Source organism: Epargyreus clarus, unplaced genomic scaffold (genome assembly GCF_041222505.1).
Source record: "Epargyreus clarus isolate Ecla_fem2 unplaced genomic scaffold, WU_Ecla_fem_2.2 ptg000001l, whole genome shotgun sequence".
Lineage (NCBI taxonomy): Eukaryota > Metazoa > Arthropoda > Insecta > Lepidoptera > Hesperiidae > Epargyreus > Epargyreus clarus.
This window is the reverse complement of record NW_027332209.1, coordinates 12,303,945-12,323,487: the sequence shown is the minus strand read 5'-3', so window position 1 is coordinate 12,323,487 and position 19,543 is coordinate 12,303,945. Positions and strand designations below refer to the sequence as shown.

The following is a 19,543-nucleotide window of genomic DNA, read 5'->3' as shown; positions in this document are numbered from 1 at the left end:
TCTATAATTATGTCGAAAATCTCAAAAAAACAAGTCATTTTCAAAGATTTTTATCTAACAGTCATGCAGTGTATCTGATATCTATCAATATCGGATCATTACTATCCCACTACTGGGTACAGGTGTCATAATTTTATCTTAATTTTATGTCATGTATTTCCATAAAGCATCTGTTACTTTTAACTACAGTTTTAAAGCACTAAATCATCCTACATTTATTTTCTAAATTGTACATTCCATGCGTTTTCCTACAAATCCGACATTCTTATTGGCATTTCTTTAGTGTGCGATCCCCCTAATACAACCAGAACACAAACTTTTTCCAACTCAAAGTTTCACAATCGCTTCGAACCAAAAATAAATACTACGTGTTTCGCCGAAAATTTTGCACGAAATAATTTTCAGAGGATTCTTAACCAAACATTTTTGAATTTCAATAGAGTTTATTTGTGTTTCTATTTCCTGTTACTCTCGTGATGATGTTGGTTGACTTCAAAACAATTTAATTGACATTTTTCGAGTTTTATTTGTTTTGGAGTCGGTTGTATTTCTTGTATTTTTTTAACTTCCTAAACGCGACGTACGTTAGAAGTTAAATGGTGGAAATCGTCACGTAAGGGAAAAGCTTTATGTTCCCTTCATGCGACTTTCTCTTATTTATACTTTGTCTCTTACTATTAAATACGAGTTTGTAGATGCGAGTCGAGAATCGTTTAGAGCGGAAGAGCATCGTGCGCGGTCGATCAATATTAATACAGAACAACTCGACATTTATTTTGGGCATATTTGTTTTTTTTTTGGCTCCTTATTGCAATTTAGCGATAATATTTGTGGAACTCCTAAGTGGAACTCCTTCTAGACGGGAGTCCCGTAAATCAACACCTTTCTTTTTTACTTTTATCATAAACACCTCAGACGCTTTTTGTCAAATAACAGAAGCAAATATTTCGATTGTAAAAAGAATTCTGTGTTGCGCCCTGTAATAATCCACAAAATGTTAACTCCTTTAGTTTTAAAGGGCTGTCCAAAATTCAGGTTTGTAGACTGCCAGTCATGCGATGTCTGCCAGTCAGTTAGCGTTAGAACTGACGCCGACTGACTTACGTAACGAATGAATATATGATGTGAGTGAATGAATACAGGAACATTCAGTAGATTTATGTTCATTCATTATTTATTGAATTTTATTGCATTTACATTTATTTTCTTTAACACTTATATCTGATTCTTCATTTCTCTCTACTTAACTGTTCTGATTGTTATTTCTAAATGTTGAATTTATTAGAGTAAGCTTTTTAAACCGATCTATAAAACAAGTTCATATATGACCAAGGCTACGTGTACACTTTTCAATCTTGATATTTGAGTATCAATGGAATTTTATTTATTTGTTTATTAAATTAAGACTACTTGTATTTTAAAAAACATAATTAAACACAAGAAATTGTTAAAATAACTATATTTTTGTTCACCCACTCCCAGCGGGTCCTAAGCCGTAAGGGCTGTAAGAACCAGTAGAAAGGAAGTAGGTGCCAGGACTACCGCTGACTGACTTCATACTGATGTAAGCCACCTCGTTCTTCAAACATAGACCGTCTCGAAACATCGTCCAATTTCCACATTTGCGGGCTGAAATGATAATTTAGTTAGGAGATGAATTTGATGATGGTAAATTTTGGATAAACAAAATTGTCATTGGATCATAGAACCCTTCATGGTTCTGCCGTATAACAGAATATTTGGCTAAGTGCGAGTCGAACTCGCACACGGAGGATTCCGTATCACCAAATTTTCAATTATTTTTTATTTCAATTGTCTATTTATTACGTGTCTGTGACAGACAAGTCTACGCTACTGCAATTCCATAAAAATGTCATCAGGTGGAATTCAATAGATATTATACTTACATTTGTTCCTATTTCTGTACCATATAAAACACGGAATCATAAAGGTACATATTACGGATTATTTTTTATTTTTTTTTTATATAATATAGAAGTAGCAGACGAGCATGCAGTCCACCTGATGGTAAGTGGCTACTGCCGCCCATGGACATCTGTAATCAACCCCACATAGAATAAGATAGTCCTACCTCAGGTCGGCCACAGATGCGCCGCTACCCCTGAGGACTAAGCTGGAACGCCTCGGAAAATTCTGTCTCCCTTACCACACCCTTCAAACCGGAACACAGCAGCGCCTAACACTGCTGTTATTAGGTAGAAATAGGTGTGGCGGTGGTGCCGCCGGAGTCGAACCACAGAGTGTTCTACCACCATCAGACCCATTATCCAATTATTTTTTGTCTACTTTCTTATAACTGCTCTCTACGACGTCTAATTACTTACTCATAATTATACCATTATGAAATATAAGTAACTTAGATTTATTAAAATGAATTACATTCTATTACAAATACAATGTGCCAAGAAAGCTAGCAATTTCTCATTTACTTAATTCACTGGTGCAGCGATGTAGTAAGAATCTTGACCTCGGATACAAAGAGATACAGTTACTATAGAATCTATTCTGCGCTTTTCAGGTCAGGTGGCTTGTCGGAATTCAAATTCAATTCATTCAATAGTAATACCTCGAATATCCAACGGAATCTTTACCAATGGCTGTACGGCCACTATTTTATTCGATTCAATGTTTTCTTTGATTGTTTCTTTCTTTTCTTTCTTCGTTCTTTCTTTCATTCTTTACTTCTTTGCTTCTTTCGTAAACGTATTCTCTAAACATCCATAATATACTATTTTTATACGACGACTTGAATTTAGTATTTCTTTCTAGGCCTTGCACTATTTAATCTAACAATTTCATGAAATCTTACTTTAATACACAACTTACCCGGAAAATGGTTTGGAAAAGCTATAGATTCCACATATATTTGCCAGGCTCTGGTATGATCACATGTAGATAGAATACATCCAGGTTGAGACGACCCGCCATTAGGGTAGAAGTCTTTGTGACCTGAATTCAAGAACACACGAAGTAAAAACTTCATTAAAAGCTTTAACGGTTTCGAATTAGTGCAGCAGGGTTACAAATATTGATTTTTAAATAATACTAAATAATTAAATTAAATGAGATGGCATGGGACGCTTTGAAATAAGACGGAACGGAGTGGAACTATTTATATCATACTTATTTGAATTCTAATTATTATATTATGACCTCGTTAATAGATAAATATTTTTTTTAGGAAATATTAAATGATTTTCGCTTATGCAGCAATTTTTAAAACTTGCGCTGCATGAAACAAAAACAATTAAAAAATAAAATTCGATTTACGTTTACCTACAGGCTCTTTCAGTCCCAATACACCAGCATTCGTATGAACAACGTCCACATATTCAGCATCAGTGCGATCCAATCGCTTGTCCAAGGTTACGTTGGTGAAGCACGGTCCTGCTGGGTCCAGGGCAGTGATGCGTCCGATCAGTTTCCCCGTGGTTCGTTTGATGCTTTTACCAGCCACCCCTGCTATATGAGTACCGAGACTATGCCCGATTAGACTTATTTTTGACGGGTCAAGACCACCTAAGGAAAAACAATCTTTATCGATATTTGGAAAGCCAAGCGAACCGCTTTAAGTCAATTTAAGTAAGAACAATTGTTAATTCATGTTCGTTTTATAACAGCAGAATTAGTATTATCGTGTGATGTATGTGATATATTAGGCTTGTGGCAAAACTCATATCTATTTACATTTAATTATCCATATTCAATGACCACATAGGCAGCAGTGACATTCAAATCCGCCTGTGAAGAAGCTGAAGTTATTTCTTTAAATTGATTTAAATCATTGTCATCAATGTCTATTACATTAATATCTTAGTTTAGTCAAAGGAGAATGCCCATTCTTGGTACTGATTTTTCTCATGCGTCAAAATGAAAGTAATATTAAAATTATTTTTTGATTTTTATACATAATTTGTCGATCAGAATAGTTTCTTTGAACAGGGGATTCCATTTAAGATAAAATAAGTCGAAATGTTGATTGTTGATCTTAAAAATTAAAATGGCGGAATTTTATACTCGGAATTCAATAAGATCTATTAGTGTTTTGACTTATGATTTTTCTCATGTATCAAAATGAAAGTAATATTAAAATTATTTTTTGATTTTTTTATATTGTTTGTCGATCAGAATAGTTTCTTTGAACAAGGGGGTTCCATTTAAGATAAAATAAGACGAAATGTTGATTGTTGTTCTTAAAAATTAAAATGGCGGTATTTTATTCTCGGAATTCATTATTTTAGGTTTTTAGGATTATTTTAGGTTTTTTTACCTACTACTTTTAAAAGTAAATGGAATATGTTAATCGAACTACATTATAGGTACCTACTATCAGTTAAAACTGACCATCAATCTATCGTCGGATATTTTCGATTTTGAGGTTATGTAACATTTCGGTAAATAACTTCAGAACCCGGGTGCTGATCTAAAAATAATTATTGGTGGTAGTATTTGCTTAATTATACATCGTCCTCAACAAGTTTCAATTTGATGCAACTCTGGACGGCGGTCCATACTTTCATGGGCATTGTCCTTTATCAAAAAAAATTAAACAAAAACCACGTACAATCCAAGTTTCAATTTGACTATATAAATAAATAACAACAAATATACAGCTTACCTTTTATCATTTCACTCAAGAACGCTCCAAGCTTTTCGCCCATAAACTTAGCATACGTCGACGATCTGAAGTATTCCAAGTTTATTATCCTCCTTCCATCCAGAGCGAATAATTTTAAATCCGGCTGCTTTAATAATTCCGGTGCAACTCCCTGCACCATCCAACCGTCAGAACTTTCCATAAACCCGTGAATGAGGATTACTAATCTCTTCGCTTGAAGCATTATCCTCTTTAAGCGCTTAGTAGCTGTTAGGTTGTATTTGATGTTTTCGTTCTTTGTTATTAAATCTATATCTAGTTTCTGGGTCCAGTCTATCTGATTTTTCTCTTGCATCTGCTCGTATGTTAATCCGAAGAAACTTTTCAATGATTCGCCTGAAAAAATAGAGTTAATCAATCTAGACACGTTAACTAAATTTTTTCGGTTATTTTTATCCCAATGTATTATGTTTTGCGTATGTATGAATATATGAATGTATCACTCTTTGGCACATCCTGCAGCTTAAACAGCATTGGCTTAAATTGTAAGAGTTTCTGTAAGTGCTGTAAAAACATAGCAAGCACGTGAGACTTAATCAACTGAATTAACGCAGTTTATAAACAAATAACACTTACAATATTTAAATATAAGAAATTTTCATTGTTATGATATGATATCATAAATAGGGTAAATACATTCTGAATAAAAAATCTGACTCCATGAAATAAGTCCTTTAAACACGCCTTTGTATTTTCTGTGTTTTTAAACAGAGTTATTTTGAGTGTTTTAATGGGAATTTCTTCCTAAGAATGCCTTGAGTGCTCATAGAGAAGACAAAGGCATTTGAAGACAAAGACCCACCATATTCAATGAGATTTAAGACATTTTTGGACTACAACGGAAATATTCGTGGCTTTGTTTTTACATTTCTGCAGGGTTGTGATTGAAAGTGGTTGAAATTGGGCCTTTAATGTTATATATATACGTGTCCATGGGACATGACCACGATTTGAAACTCACATCATCAAAGGTCGGCCTTGGGCTACTGATATAAATTAAAAATGAATTAAGCAATTTAAGAAAAAGTAGACAAAAAAGCCCTTTGCTGTTTTCAAAATCAATTTAGCATGAAACAATGAATCGCAATTGGTACTGAAATTTTATACCCGAGTTTCCATTATCACGATCCGAGCGGAAATTGAAATCGGGTATCGTACAAATTCTGGCATAAACTTTTCCATTCCTGCATTATTGTTCACTTCAACATGCTGTCGTAAATGTGAATTAGATATTATGAAAAAGTAATATTCTTGATTTCTTTCAACATGTTCTAAAAGGCACCGTCACACCCATTTGTAGCCTGAAGCGATTCTGCGTTTCGATAGAAAAAATTGTTTTTATAGTTAGGATTTAACGATAAAGCAGACATGCTACCTGATAGGAAGTAATCAACGTTGCTTATTAGACATTTGCAACACCATTTCGCAAACACATCGCCGGCTTTGAAGGAGAGCTCTTTTTGCATCTTTTTTAAAGAGTCCCATGTCATAGTGCTCCGGGAATACCTCAGGAGGAAGCTCAGGTGTGAATGCCAGCTAACTTTTAACCCCATTTTAGCATAAGAAAGGAATGAAAAAAATCTTCAAAGACAATGACAATCCTTATTTTCACCGAAAAAAATATTAATTCCGTAATTCCGTGTCGCCTTCACCTAATAAACTTCAAATCTGGCTCAAAAGTTACATGTACTCGTATGTCTATGGCATCGATCTTAATTCGCTAGCATGCACATTTCTAGTAAAAAGTTGGTTTAGCATAACTTTATCATCATATTCTGCAATACGAATTTCCTTTACAACTTAGTTAAACCAAGTTCCCGAGCAGATTAGTAAAACTCATTACAATTAGGCAGGATCGTGCCTTGCTTTCCGGCTAACGTTTGCTCTTATCGTCGGGAATTCTTGCCACAAAGGGTTTATGGTGTATGACTAACTTTGTTCATTTGGTTCGCTGCAAAATATGACTTCAGTAACGATAATTTGGCTATATACTGTAACGATCTTGAAGGTGATAGAACTCTCTGTGGTTCTAGCACGTGTATTTCTGTTTCCGCCCTATTATTTATGTTTATGTTAAAAGGGCAAAAAGACATTTCGCCATACCTATCGTGAACTCATTTGCGTTTCGGTGGCAGATTGTCAGTTAACGTAGTTGGCTAGTTGACAAATGCTTTTATGTACTAGAAGAATTTATCCAATGAACAATCTCTTATATTTATGATAAATTGTCTAATATAAATAATAATTTAATGTATCAGTTTTCTAATGTATATATATATAATGTAAGATATTATTTAATTTTAATTTTAATTGACTCAATTTGTACGTTGTGGCAAATGTGAGTTTCTTATAACCCTGTGTCGCTCCCACTGCACCGGGTAACATTTGAAGGTTTCCCCACGAAAAAAAATGGTATCTTCTCTTAATTTGTAAAAAACTCCCTAATTACTTACATCTATTAGACCCAGCGGCAACGAGAGGCTGTATGCCTGGCAGCATGTCCAGTATGGAGCTGACGCTGAACTTGCCCGGCTCTTGTCTGGTGACTGCAGCTTCGCATGCACCAATCCAGAGTGTTATCTCGTAGAAATAAATCAGATCTATTTGTCGAACTGAAATCAAAGATGTAGCCGTAGTGAACCTTATGATAAACGTTCTTATATAAACGCTTTCTAGACTCACAGCCCCACACTAGGATTCCCTGTGTCGTGGGTGCCATGGACACACACATAGACAAATACACAAACATCCAGACCCAGAAACAGAAATCTAAATTAATCATTTAGATATCTGTCTGGCCGGGGATCGAACCCGGGACCCTTTGCGCGTCAGACCGGTATGGTGGCCGCACCACCACGCGGGTCGTCCAAGATATAAGATTTAGATATAGCAAACGAAACAGTATTCATAGTTGGAAGGTACCAAAACCCTCTGTGGTTAGACTCCGGCGGCACCACCAATACATCTATTTTTGCCTAATAACAGAAACGTTAACCGCTGCTGTGTTCTGGTTTGAAGGGTGTGGTAAGAAAGACATACTTATCCGAGGCGTTCTAACTTAGTCCTCAGGTGTAGCAACGTATCTGTAGCCGATCTCATGTAGCACTCTAATCGTATCTGAGGTTGATTACAAATATCCACAGCAGTAACCAGTCGTTTGTTACTTCAATGTTATAAAAAACTAGCTGACCCGGCATACGTTGTGTTGCCATATAAATAAAAAAATGTTAAGGGTGAACAACCCTTATCACTTAGGGGTATGAAAAATAGATAGTAGCCGATTCTCAGACCTACTGAATATGCATATAATATTTGGCGAAAACCGGTAAAGCCGTTTCGGAGGAGTACGGTAACTAACATTGTGACACGAGAATTTTATATTTATTATTATTATTTATATATATATTATTATTTATATTATTTTGACGATATTAAAGTGATAAAACTGTAATAAAATAAATCTTTAATAATTAAAAAAAAAACACTAGTTTGTATTAAAAACGTTATTTATTACCAACACCCTTAAAAACTGCCTTTGTTTAAGCGCTCGTAGGAAACTTTATACTTGAGTTAGAGGCGTGGTTTTTTTAGTGTTTGAAAGCTAATACGACGTAGAATTGCATTAAACAATAATAAAAAAATAAAATGCCTAGATTATTTTGAGGAAATTGATGATTACTGAAAATTTTACCTAAAAAAAGTGCTTTTTTGCACTAATCTGACATTTTTTTCCTGGGAAGATGATTTTTTTTTGTTTTTTTTTTTCATGGATCAGTACGGCCTATCATTGGCAATCATTGTTATTTTTGTTTGAACCTGATAACCCTCTTAGTTTAAAAGTTATAGCGATTTATTTACTTCAGGTGCACAATTCCCAAAAAAAAATTCAAAAGGTCGTAAAACCCAAAAAAAAATTTTTTTATTTTTTTTATATTTTTTTTTGGCGACAAAATGCGGTTTAATTTTACCTGTTTCAATATGTGCACTTTATGGAGATTCACCCTGTATAAGAAGATGAAAAATCAGAGGTGTATTTGAATTGAATGTACATCTTGAACCTACAAGTACCGGACCCTATAAATTGAACTTACAAGTATTACAAAGTCAAACTTACGTAAGTTCAATCGCTAAAATTCCTGTAAGCTAAACGCCGACCTATTTCCAAGTTTTGCGGTAATAATTCTTGTCTAACTAACAGTTTAATTACATACCCAGATAGTTATGTGGGATTTGGGGTAATGGGTACCACTATCGAATGTCACGTGGGTAGGATACACATGTTTCGTACAATAGAAACAAGTTAATTACTTATATATGTAAATTAATAAAAATAACAATAAAATTAAATTAGAGCTCATATTAAGGCCTATATGTACGACAAGCTGTTTACCTGCTTAAATACCTGCTGCTTAATGTTTACCTGCGTTAAAAAGTGTTAATACTTTGGAGATTTTATGGGTTTTATATTTATGTGCGGAACCCTAATCATTTTCCTAAAATACTCGGAAAAGTTGTTTAAGTTCGTTCTTATAACATTGAAACTGCCAGTGAAATTGCCATTAAAATCTGTCCAGCCATTTCGGAGATTTTCCGGAACAAACAAACAGACAGACAAATACTTTTATGATTTTGTTATAAGTACCCTATACACTTTAATATACAACATAGCTGTTATTTAGACATAAGAAACGGCACTTAAATTGTACTTAATTGTGTAGTATAAAACTTTTCCAATATTTTGTATGTCTGTTTATTCAGGATATCTACACTAATATTATAAAGAGGAAACCTTTTTTTTTTTTGTTGTAATGAATAGGCTCAAAAAGTACCTACTGGCCCGTTTTTAAAAAATCTTTCACCATTCGAAAGCTACATTATCTACGAGTAACATAGGCAATATTTTAAATGAAATATATTTGATAAGTAGATTTTGAGGCGGTACAAAGTTTGCCGGGTCAGCTAGTAATCTTATAAAGTCCATATCCGATATACACATGACTTTTGTTGAAACGTAAATTATTTAACCGTTAACTACTTTATGTTAACTACTTTTTTCTAAAATTGAAGAAAGTGAGTAAAATGAAAAGTGCTGCTGTGGTCCATTTTATAGGGGGTAAGGGAGTCATACTTATTCGAAGCGTTCCTTAGTCAAGACATCCGTAGTCAACTTCAGACAGGAATCTAGTCTTATCGAGGATTAATTACGGATATTCATGGCATCCACTGACCATCAGGTGGACTGCATGCTATTTTGCTACTAAAATACGTAGTAGATGAGAATAATTAAAAAGAGACGGGTAAGTCGTGTCACAAATAAATATAATATATTATAAATATATCTATTATACTTTATATTTTGTTATTATATATAATATATAATTTATATAAACAATCAATATGTATGAAACAAATTATGGTATATTTTATTCTTGGTATTTACTAATGTATTATGTGATATTACTTATACTATTATGTTAAAAATAAAAAATATGCACATTCACATACGCACATACACACGCACACACACACACACACACACACACACACAAACACACACACACACACACACACACACACACACACACAAAACCTTATAATATTACTTATGCTCACAAAAGGCCAGATTATACTTAGTGTTGCAGTGCAATATAATGTTATAGTCCGTAATGTAAATCCGTAATTGGCTAATTAGTTGAACATGAAAAGTATTATATATATATATATATATCATTTAAGTAGCTGTGGATTTTGTTGAATAAATAAATTAATAAATAAATATTTATGAAATTTTGTACATGCAAATCAAACTAATCTTTGGCGCTATAGCAGAAATAAAAGTGTTGTTACAGTGAAACAACAAAGTGTTCAAAAAGATTTTGCTTAGAAGAAAACTAGATAAACTTACATATCATTTCAATTTACATTTTATAACAGACGTTTGCCCAGTTGATCATAATACTGTGATGTACAATAATTCTTGTTTCACAAACTAACGAGACCACTGAAACTACACACATACCTATATTTTAACTAGTTCTCGTTTCTCTTTCTAAATCTAACCTCAAATTAGCTAAAGAAAAAGGCACTATCCTTAGGGCACTAGCAAACATGTTTTTAGCTTAGGAAATCGAAGATTTAGCTGTGTTTCGAAAGCTACCTGCAGCGATTTAACGCGACACCGTTATCTTTTTGGGCTCCGGTGTTTAACATAGGCCATAGGCAACTATACCTGTGTAAAACTCTAAAAATAATTACTGACAAACATAACACAATAAAGGTCTAAGTAGTACTAAGAACTAGTATTAACGTACTAAGAACTAGTAGTAACTAGTATTAACTCAGTATAATTTTGTAATAGTTTCAATGTATAATATAGCATTTGACTGAAATTATCTTGAATTATACATTGCATTAGAAGTTTTTAAGTTTACACTGCTTAATAAACAACCTCCTTTAAAATAATGTAGCATTGTTTTAGGGGTCCGTACCCAAAGGGTAAACACGGAACCGTATTACTAAGACTTCGCTGTCTGTCCGTCTGTCCGTCTGTCACAGGGCTCTATCTCCGGAACCGTAATAGATAGACACATGATTTTTTTACAGAGGATGCATAACCGCAGCCGCTATAACAACAAATACTAGAAATAAAATAAAGTTGAATATTAAAGGGGGTCTCCATACAACAAACCGGAATTTTTCGGCATTTTTCGATCTAACTGTTAAACTGTATAAGGAAGACGGTTAACATTTTTACAATCCGCTCACTACTATAACTGGTATTATAATAAATACAAATAAGAACCATACAACATATTTTAATATAGTTATGTTAATTTTATTATAAGTACCATTCATCATCACCGCAACGCCATCTATTGTTATGTCATATAACTAAGTATTGTTGAAAATAATAAAAAGTAAAAAATAATGAACATTTGATGGTACGGAAGCCTCCATGTGCGAGTTCGACTCGTACTTGGCGAATTATTAATAGACCATGATACTCTTTCTGACACTAGTACAATCATTATATTTCTGCCCCATAACAGTAGTGTTAAGCGCTGCTATGTTCTGATTTGATGGGTGCGGTAAGGGTGACATACTTTTCCGAGGCGTTCCAGCTTAGTCCTCAGGGGTAGCGGCGCATCTGTCGCAGACCTTAGGTGGGAATATCTAATTCTATCTGGGGTTGATACAGATGTCTGAAAACTGCTACTTCTATATTATAAAAATACTAGCTGACCGGACAAACGTTGTGTTGCCATATAAATAAAAAATTGTTAAGGGTGAACAACCCTCACCACTTAGGGATATGAAAAATAGATAGTAGCCGATTCTCAGACCTACTGAATATGCATATAAAATTTGGTGAAAATCGCTAAAGTCCTTTCGGAGGAGTACGGTAACTAACATTGTGACACGAGAATTTTCAATTTTATATATAAGATAACGTACAAGAGTAGCAAACAACTTTTGCTTCTATTTTCTGTTTACCAATAATATGTCCAATATTGCTTAGGTCCATCGTCTATTCAACAGCTCTTCATTACTGTTGATTTATATCTTTCATGAAGCGTAATACTTTGTTCCGCTAGGGCATTCCTATTCAATGAGATCGTATCAACAATGGGTCTCTGCGGATATTGCGGGTATTGTACTAGTATAAGTGTCAAAGAGATGGGTTATTATGAGCTTTCGCTGGTCATTTAACTACTGGTTTTACGCAATGTATTGCAGTGATAGCCTAGTGGTTAAGGAACACGGCCTCTCGATCGAGGGGTCCGAGGTTCAAATCCCAGGCACGCACCTCTGATTTTCAAATTTATGTGCGTATTAGAAATTAATTATCACTTGCTTAAACGGCGAAGGAAAACATCGTGAGGAAACCTGCATACCTGAGAGATTTATAATAAAAAATAAAAATAAAAAATCTTAAAGGTATGTGAAGTCTACTAATACGCACTTGGCCAGCGCGGTGGACTATGGCCTGATCCTTCTCATTCTGAGAGGAGACCCGTGCCCAGCAGTGGGACAGTAATGGGTTGATGATGATGATGATGATGATGATGATGATGATGATGATTTACGCAATGTATATGTATATTAACGTAGGTTTATGTGTATCATTTTGCAGTATATTTCCCAGCTAAGTTTTACAAATTAAACAGTGATAGCCTAGTGGTTAAGAAACTCGGCCTCTCGATCGAGGAGTCCGAGGTTCAAATCCCAGGCACCTCTGATTTTTCGAATGTATGTGCGTCTTAGAAATTAATTATCACTTGCTAAAATTGTGAAGGAAAATGTCGTGAGGAAACCTGCATACCTGAGAGATTTATAAAAAAAAATCGCATAGGTATGTGAAGTCTATCAACACGCACTTGAACGGCGCGGTGGACTATGGCCTTATCCTTCTATTTGTGAGAGGAGACCCGTGCCCAGCAGTGGGACAATAATGGGTTGCTGATGATGATGATGAAGTTTTACAAATGTATGTTGCTTTTTAGTGATAGCGGGTCTGGCCTTTACATAAGACTCAAATGTTTAGGTGAGTGTTCCGAGGAACTATTTGACCTGGTGCCTACGTCACCATTCCTCCATCGAACCACTCGCCGAAGGATGAAGTTCCATCCACACCAACTGGACTCGTGGCGGTCCTCCACGGTTCGGTTTGCACGGACGTTCTTGCCACGGCCGTACAAGATGTGGAATGAACTTCCTTCTGAGGTATTCCCGGAGCGCTATGACATGGGGCTCTTCAAAAAAGGTGTAAAAAGAGCTCTCCTCCAAAGCCGGCGATGCATTGGCGACTCCTCTGGTGTTGCGAATGTCCATAGGCGACGGTGACTTCTTTTCATCAGGTAGCCCGACTGCCTCATCGTTTAGGTATAATTATAAAAAAAATAGTTCTTGTACCCTTGGCTGGTTCGAATTTACAGGATATTTTATAGGAACGGTATATTTCTTAGGTTTTTACCAACTATTATATTATCGCTAAGTATGTTTAATTATGTTACCGTAGGAAGAAACAGAAATTGGTTAAAAAGCGGTAAAGCCTACCTTGCCTTACAAAATCTTCTAAGGAATTTTATTCTAAGTAATTTTGTACTTTCTTTGTACTTTTAGTCCTTAGGGTTATAGAGTTCATTTTTACTATTAAAAATTGGTATTTCTACAAATAATTGGAATAGGATTAAATAAAATACAATTTACCAATCTCAATTTTACAGTTTTTCTTTTGTTCAGTTTATCTTTTACTTTGAGCACTGACTCGCTTCTGACTGACTGCTGGGCTGGAGCAGACTGAACTGAATAACTTGGAAAATACGAGATACAAAATAATTATTTCCGAATTACACATTATAACCACTCACAAGTAAATTATCGCCATTAGCTTAACAGGTTGTGATTCCAATTTGTGGTAATTTAAGCGGATGTTGGTAAATTAGCACACATCACTTCCAGGTTAATACCAGTGACTAGACTAATGGGTTATCATTAAACAATTACGATCTGCCTTAACAATAACACATGTAGAAAATGGAATGAACATCCTCCCGCGTATTCCCAGAGCGCTATGACGTGGGGCTCTTCAAAAAATGTACAAAAAGAGCCCTCATTCAAAGCCGGCGATGCATTGGCAACTCCTCTGGGGTTGCAAATGTCCATAGGCGACGTTGACTGCTTTCCATCAGGTAGCACGTCTGCTTTATCCTTAGGATCAGAATATTAAATGCTAAGTTTAAAACATGCAAAATAAACATAAAATCAATAAAGTTGAAATTACCAAACTAGTATATTAATTACCTCGTAGTCAGTATTCACTGCCGCCCGTGCGTATCTGTGATCTACATAGAACGGATTCTATATGTAGTCGATCACAGCGGAGTTCCCACTCCTGAGGACGGAAATGGTCCTCTCATATGTATGTCGCCGTTAACCCTGGACAATAATCAAAAATGCTTCGTTAAGATATGTCTCCCTTAACACACCCTTCAAACAACATACGCGCGTAACACTGCTGTTATGAGGCAGAAATAGGTGTGGCGGTGGTGCCGTTGGAGTCGAACCACAGAGGATTCTACCACCTTCATATGTTGTTTGAAGGGTGCGAAGGAGGGAGCACCCAGCAGCGCTTCATATTTTTGTTAAAAGGCAGAAATTTTTGTTTTGTGTGAAATTATCTCCATATAATATTTTCTCATCCGTATCTAAGAAAATAATGATAGTGATAAACTAGGATCCAAGAGACTTCCTACAGGATAACATCCTTATTTATGATATACGACCGAGAGAATATTTAATGGTTCAAGGGTAATAACGGTAATTTAAGGGTGAATTCATTAGGAAGGGTCTTACAGGGTTTATGAAGCAATTAATATTTATTTGACTACGAATAAGTGATAACCCTTAAGAATATGGTTTCATAATCATCTACAGTCAACTAGAAGTGTATTACTACTGGGCATGGGTCTACTCTCAGGATAGAAGGGAAAAGTCACATTGGTTTCAGACTTATTGATTTACAAAGGTGATTATATAAGAGTAGCAGACGAGCATATAGTCCACCTGATGGTAAGTGGCTACTACCGCCCGTGGACATCTATAATCCCTAGTTACCGCACCCTTCAAACGAGAACACAGCAGCGCTTTACACTGCTGTTATGAGGCAGAAATAGGTGTGGCGGTAGAGCAGCTGGTGTCCAAGTATGGAGAGGATTCTACCACCTTTAAGGTGTTATCTCACCGGTATTACAATGTATTATATCTTTACTGTAACTAAAGTTTTTTCACACAAAGTAGAATTAATTTCGATTTCATAGAAGCATCTAACATATAATAAATATGGTATTGCGTGTGTACAGAAACAGTCATTATAAAAATGCCATAAAATTACATCTTGAACGCGTCGCACCATTGTTTATAGCTGTTAACATTGACATAGCAAGTGGTGGTTTTTAAAAAATATGGTATTACACAAATAACAGATTTCACCGTATCATTTATTTAGCATTTTCGTGTTCCACGGTTTTACTTGTATCGTGACCGTATAACTAAAATAATAAAACTTTATTGTATATTAAGGAAGAAATACGTGGAGAGGATATAACGATTTTTCCTTACGTGACGATTTCTACCATTCCGCAATAACGCAAAATCATACAAACCCTGTTAAAGAAATTTGTAAAAAAACTAAAACTAAACGGAACATTGGTACCAAGAAATTGAAAAAAATAAGTTAGATAATTATTATAAATAATTGGCCAAGTGCGAGTCGAACTCGCACACGGAGGGTTCCGTACCAGGTATTTATTTTTATTTTTAGTATTTTTTATCATAGTAGGAAGTAGCTTCAATAGTAGGTATATGCATTTTTAGAATATAAAGTGGTGAATATTACCTAAATTTCGCCAATATTAGATCCATTTTCCTTCTCTCTCCAAATATACAACAATTACATCATCATCATCATAAACCCATAATTAGTCCACAGCTGGGCACAGGTCTCCTCTCAGAGTGAGAAGGGCTAGGCTGTAGTCTATACCGCGCTGGCCAAGTGCGTATTGGTAGACTTCATAATTCACATACCTTTGAGATTTGTTTATATGTTTCTCAGGTGTGCCGGCTTTCATTCGCCGTTAAAGCAAGTGCAAGCAAGCAATTAATTTATAATACGCACATAAATTAAGAAAATCAGAGGTGCATACCTGGGATTTGAACCTCGGACTTCTCGGTCGAGAGGCCGAGCTTCTAACTACTAGGCTATCACTACTTTTGTTATCCCAAATTTATGAAATTTAAAATTAAAATTAAAATTTGTAATAATAATATTTCATTTAAAGTTGCAATTTTAATCGTATCGAACAAAACAAATTAAATTAAATATCACTCAACAAGGAAAATCAATAAAGTAATATAGGTAATTCAGTGGAAAATAGTTATGCGCATAACGCCATCTATAATATGCACGCACGACTCGAATAGATTAGAGAGTACTTTACGAACATTTTTTTCATGCCTCGTTTATATTTTCACATATTTTATATACATATATATATATTATTCCCATCGGTTGAGGAGTTACATGTTTTGTCTCCAGAACCCACTCTGATCCTCATCATATCATATCATCATATTTAAATGGGACCAACTTGTAGCAATTGTCCACACACGAAATTAAAGGCATTAAAATAGGTTCATAAACGGCGAAGTTATGGCTGTTATATTTACATGGGTGGAGGAGTTCCCCTCATTTTTTCCAGAACCCATCGATGGATCCTAACCATATTTAAATGGGACCAATTTCCAGCTCGTCCCTACATAATAAAAAAAGAATTATTAAAATCGGTCCACTAACGGCGGAGTAATTCGTGTACATACATAAAAAAAAAAAAGATACCGGCCGAATTGATAACCACCTCCTTTTTGAAGTCGGTTAATTATCAATTTTCCATGTGTTTTGATTCTGTTTATGGGTACACTAAAGTATATTATTATTATTATTACTTTGGTGTACCAAACTAGCTTACTGTCCACTTATTGAAGTTAATAAGTAAGATCACTGTGGCCCAAATATGCATTAAATTGTACGCCAAGTTGGCTGCAAATGCTTTAGACCCTTACGACTAAATTGCAACGCGTAACTCTTATAAAAAATATAAAATATTTCGATAAGCGAGAATCGAACCGATTATAAACGCGGTCAGCTAAAATGCCACTAGGTTATCACGTTTCATCAATTATACTAAATAATCATAGTTAATCACTATTTTCCAAGATTACACTTGATTGCTCGACAACTTTATAACAGCAAGTTGTATGAGTGGGCCGCCATTGTAGTTACGTGTGCCAGAGTCAGAAGACAAAAGGTAAAAACATATTTTTTAAATAAATTTAATGTCAACTAGTACAAATGGACTTTATTATGTTTGTTTAGTCCGTTCGCCTTGTTTTTTATACATTTTTATTCTTATAAGTATTTTTAAATGTAATATTTTACAGAACAATATTTTACAATATTAACATTTAAGTTTTAATATACTCGTATTATTCACAATGTAACGGATTGTTAGTCATATAAATTATTTAACCATTTTTCAAAATAAACATTACTTTTAAATCGTCACTATTATTATAAAATAGTCAAGTGTAACGTGGAGGGTAATGAGTAGAATGGGCTGTTTAATGAGTTGTTTAATGACAAAACATTTTTTTTATTTTTGTTTGTTCTGAACTGACATGAATACTGCTCAATCGATTTAATTGAACACTTTATACATTTAAAATACATATCAGAGTTAATACGTATAATTATAGTTTAAAAACTAAAAACCACATTAAATTCGCACAAAGAAAATCGGTAATCCCGATTCCTGATGATCCTGATGATATGAGAATGGAGAATGGGATAAAAATTATTAAAATCGACAAAATGTCGACCAAAATTATAAATTAATCGGACCGTTCAAAGTGGGTAAAAATCGAGTTCAAAGATTCCGTTACATACATAAATACAGGTCAAGTTAAAGCGTGGTAAAAAGTACAATATGGTTTGATAAAAATTGATTAAGTATAACTAGATACTTTGACCCCTCCGTACTAGATAATATTATATAATGGAGTGTAAATAAAACTGGTGATCAACAAACACACTGTAAGTATGTACAGTCGCAAGCAAAAATTAGTACCACAATTGGTACCCCAAATTCCAGGTAAGACGCAAATTATAAAAACCATTAAGGTAAGATAATAGTTAATTCCAAAATTTCTAATTTGGAAAGTTATCATTATATTTGATTGCATTTTTATTAGCTCTTATTGCTCTTTTGATAATAAAGGTTAATTAGAACATTTATTCGTTTACCAATAGAAAAACGTTGTGAATCGTGAAGAAAAAAATGTTTATCGTCCAAATAGCAGGTAGGTATATAAATTGTAAAAACGTGTCTCGTCGATGTCAAGATGTTCATACAATAAGTTTTATCATATTATACATTTTCATGATATTACATATCTTCATTATAAATTGGTAACAAGTAATGAATGACACTAAATCAAATCTATATAGTTAAATATCTTTGGACACGTCTAATTGAAATAGTTAACAATTTTGTTTAAATATTTTATTAAACTAATTTAAAAAAAAAGAAACAAAAATTGTACTTCCTATTTTGTAATATTTCCCAAGCCATATTGTAAAGGCAGCATAGGAGGGGAAAACTTTGTTTGATTTTAGATGTGCATAGCTCTACTAATGTTGTTATATGAATTTCATCAGTAATCCATACATAATTATGTATGGATACTATCCATATGGATATGTATGGATATGGATAAATCTTGAAATCTCTTTTGACATGAAATAGTTACAGTTGCAATCTATATACTCGTACTTACCTGATAAAATATTTTTTTCTTTACGTTTCACAACGTCATTCTGTCGGTAAATGAATAAAAGTCCAAAATTAAATAACCTTTGTTACCAAAATAGCAATAAGAGCTAATAAAAATGCAGTCAAATCTGATGATAATCTTTCAAATTAGCAGTTTTAAAATTAACTGTTGTCTTTCCTCAATTGTTTTTATGATTTGGAATCTGAAATCTGACCTGAAATCTGGAGTCCTAACTGTTGTGCTATTTTTTGCGCGCAACTATACTCGTACGTATGGATTACAGTTTGTTTGTTATTGACCATTTTCATTGACCCCCCAATTATTGTCAAGTAAGGGAGAGGTCAAAGTATCTAGTTTTATTTAACCAATTTTATTCAAACATATAAGTAGTCGTGTTTTAAGTCTGATAAGTATTTTAAATGTATGTAAAGTATTCAATCCATACATAATTATGTATGGAATGATTCTCTATTG

General features: G+C 34.2%; 1 protein-coding gene across 1 annotated transcript in view; it reads right to left on the bottom strand.

The window, feature by feature from the left end:
- Window positions 1-1,238: 1,238 nt before the first annotated feature.
- Window positions 1,239-19,543, bottom strand: part of LOC140750682 (pancreatic lipase-related protein 3) — a 58,366-nt gene continuing 40,061 nt past the window's right edge. Inside the window, exons 2-6 of the mRNA XM_073084409.1 lie at window positions 7,132-7,290; window positions 4,640-5,014; window positions 3,298-3,540; window positions 2,848-2,970; window positions 1,239-1,629 (exon numbers count right to left, since the gene is read on the bottom strand). Coding sequence (XP_072940510.1) covers window positions 1,469-1,629; window positions 2,848-2,970; window positions 3,298-3,540; window positions 4,640-5,014; window positions 7,132-7,290 — 1,061 coding nt within the window. The 3' untranslated portion in view covers window positions 1,239-1,468. The remainder of the gene's footprint in view (window positions 1,630-2,847; window positions 2,971-3,297; window positions 3,541-4,639; window positions 5,015-7,131; window positions 7,291-19,543) is intronic.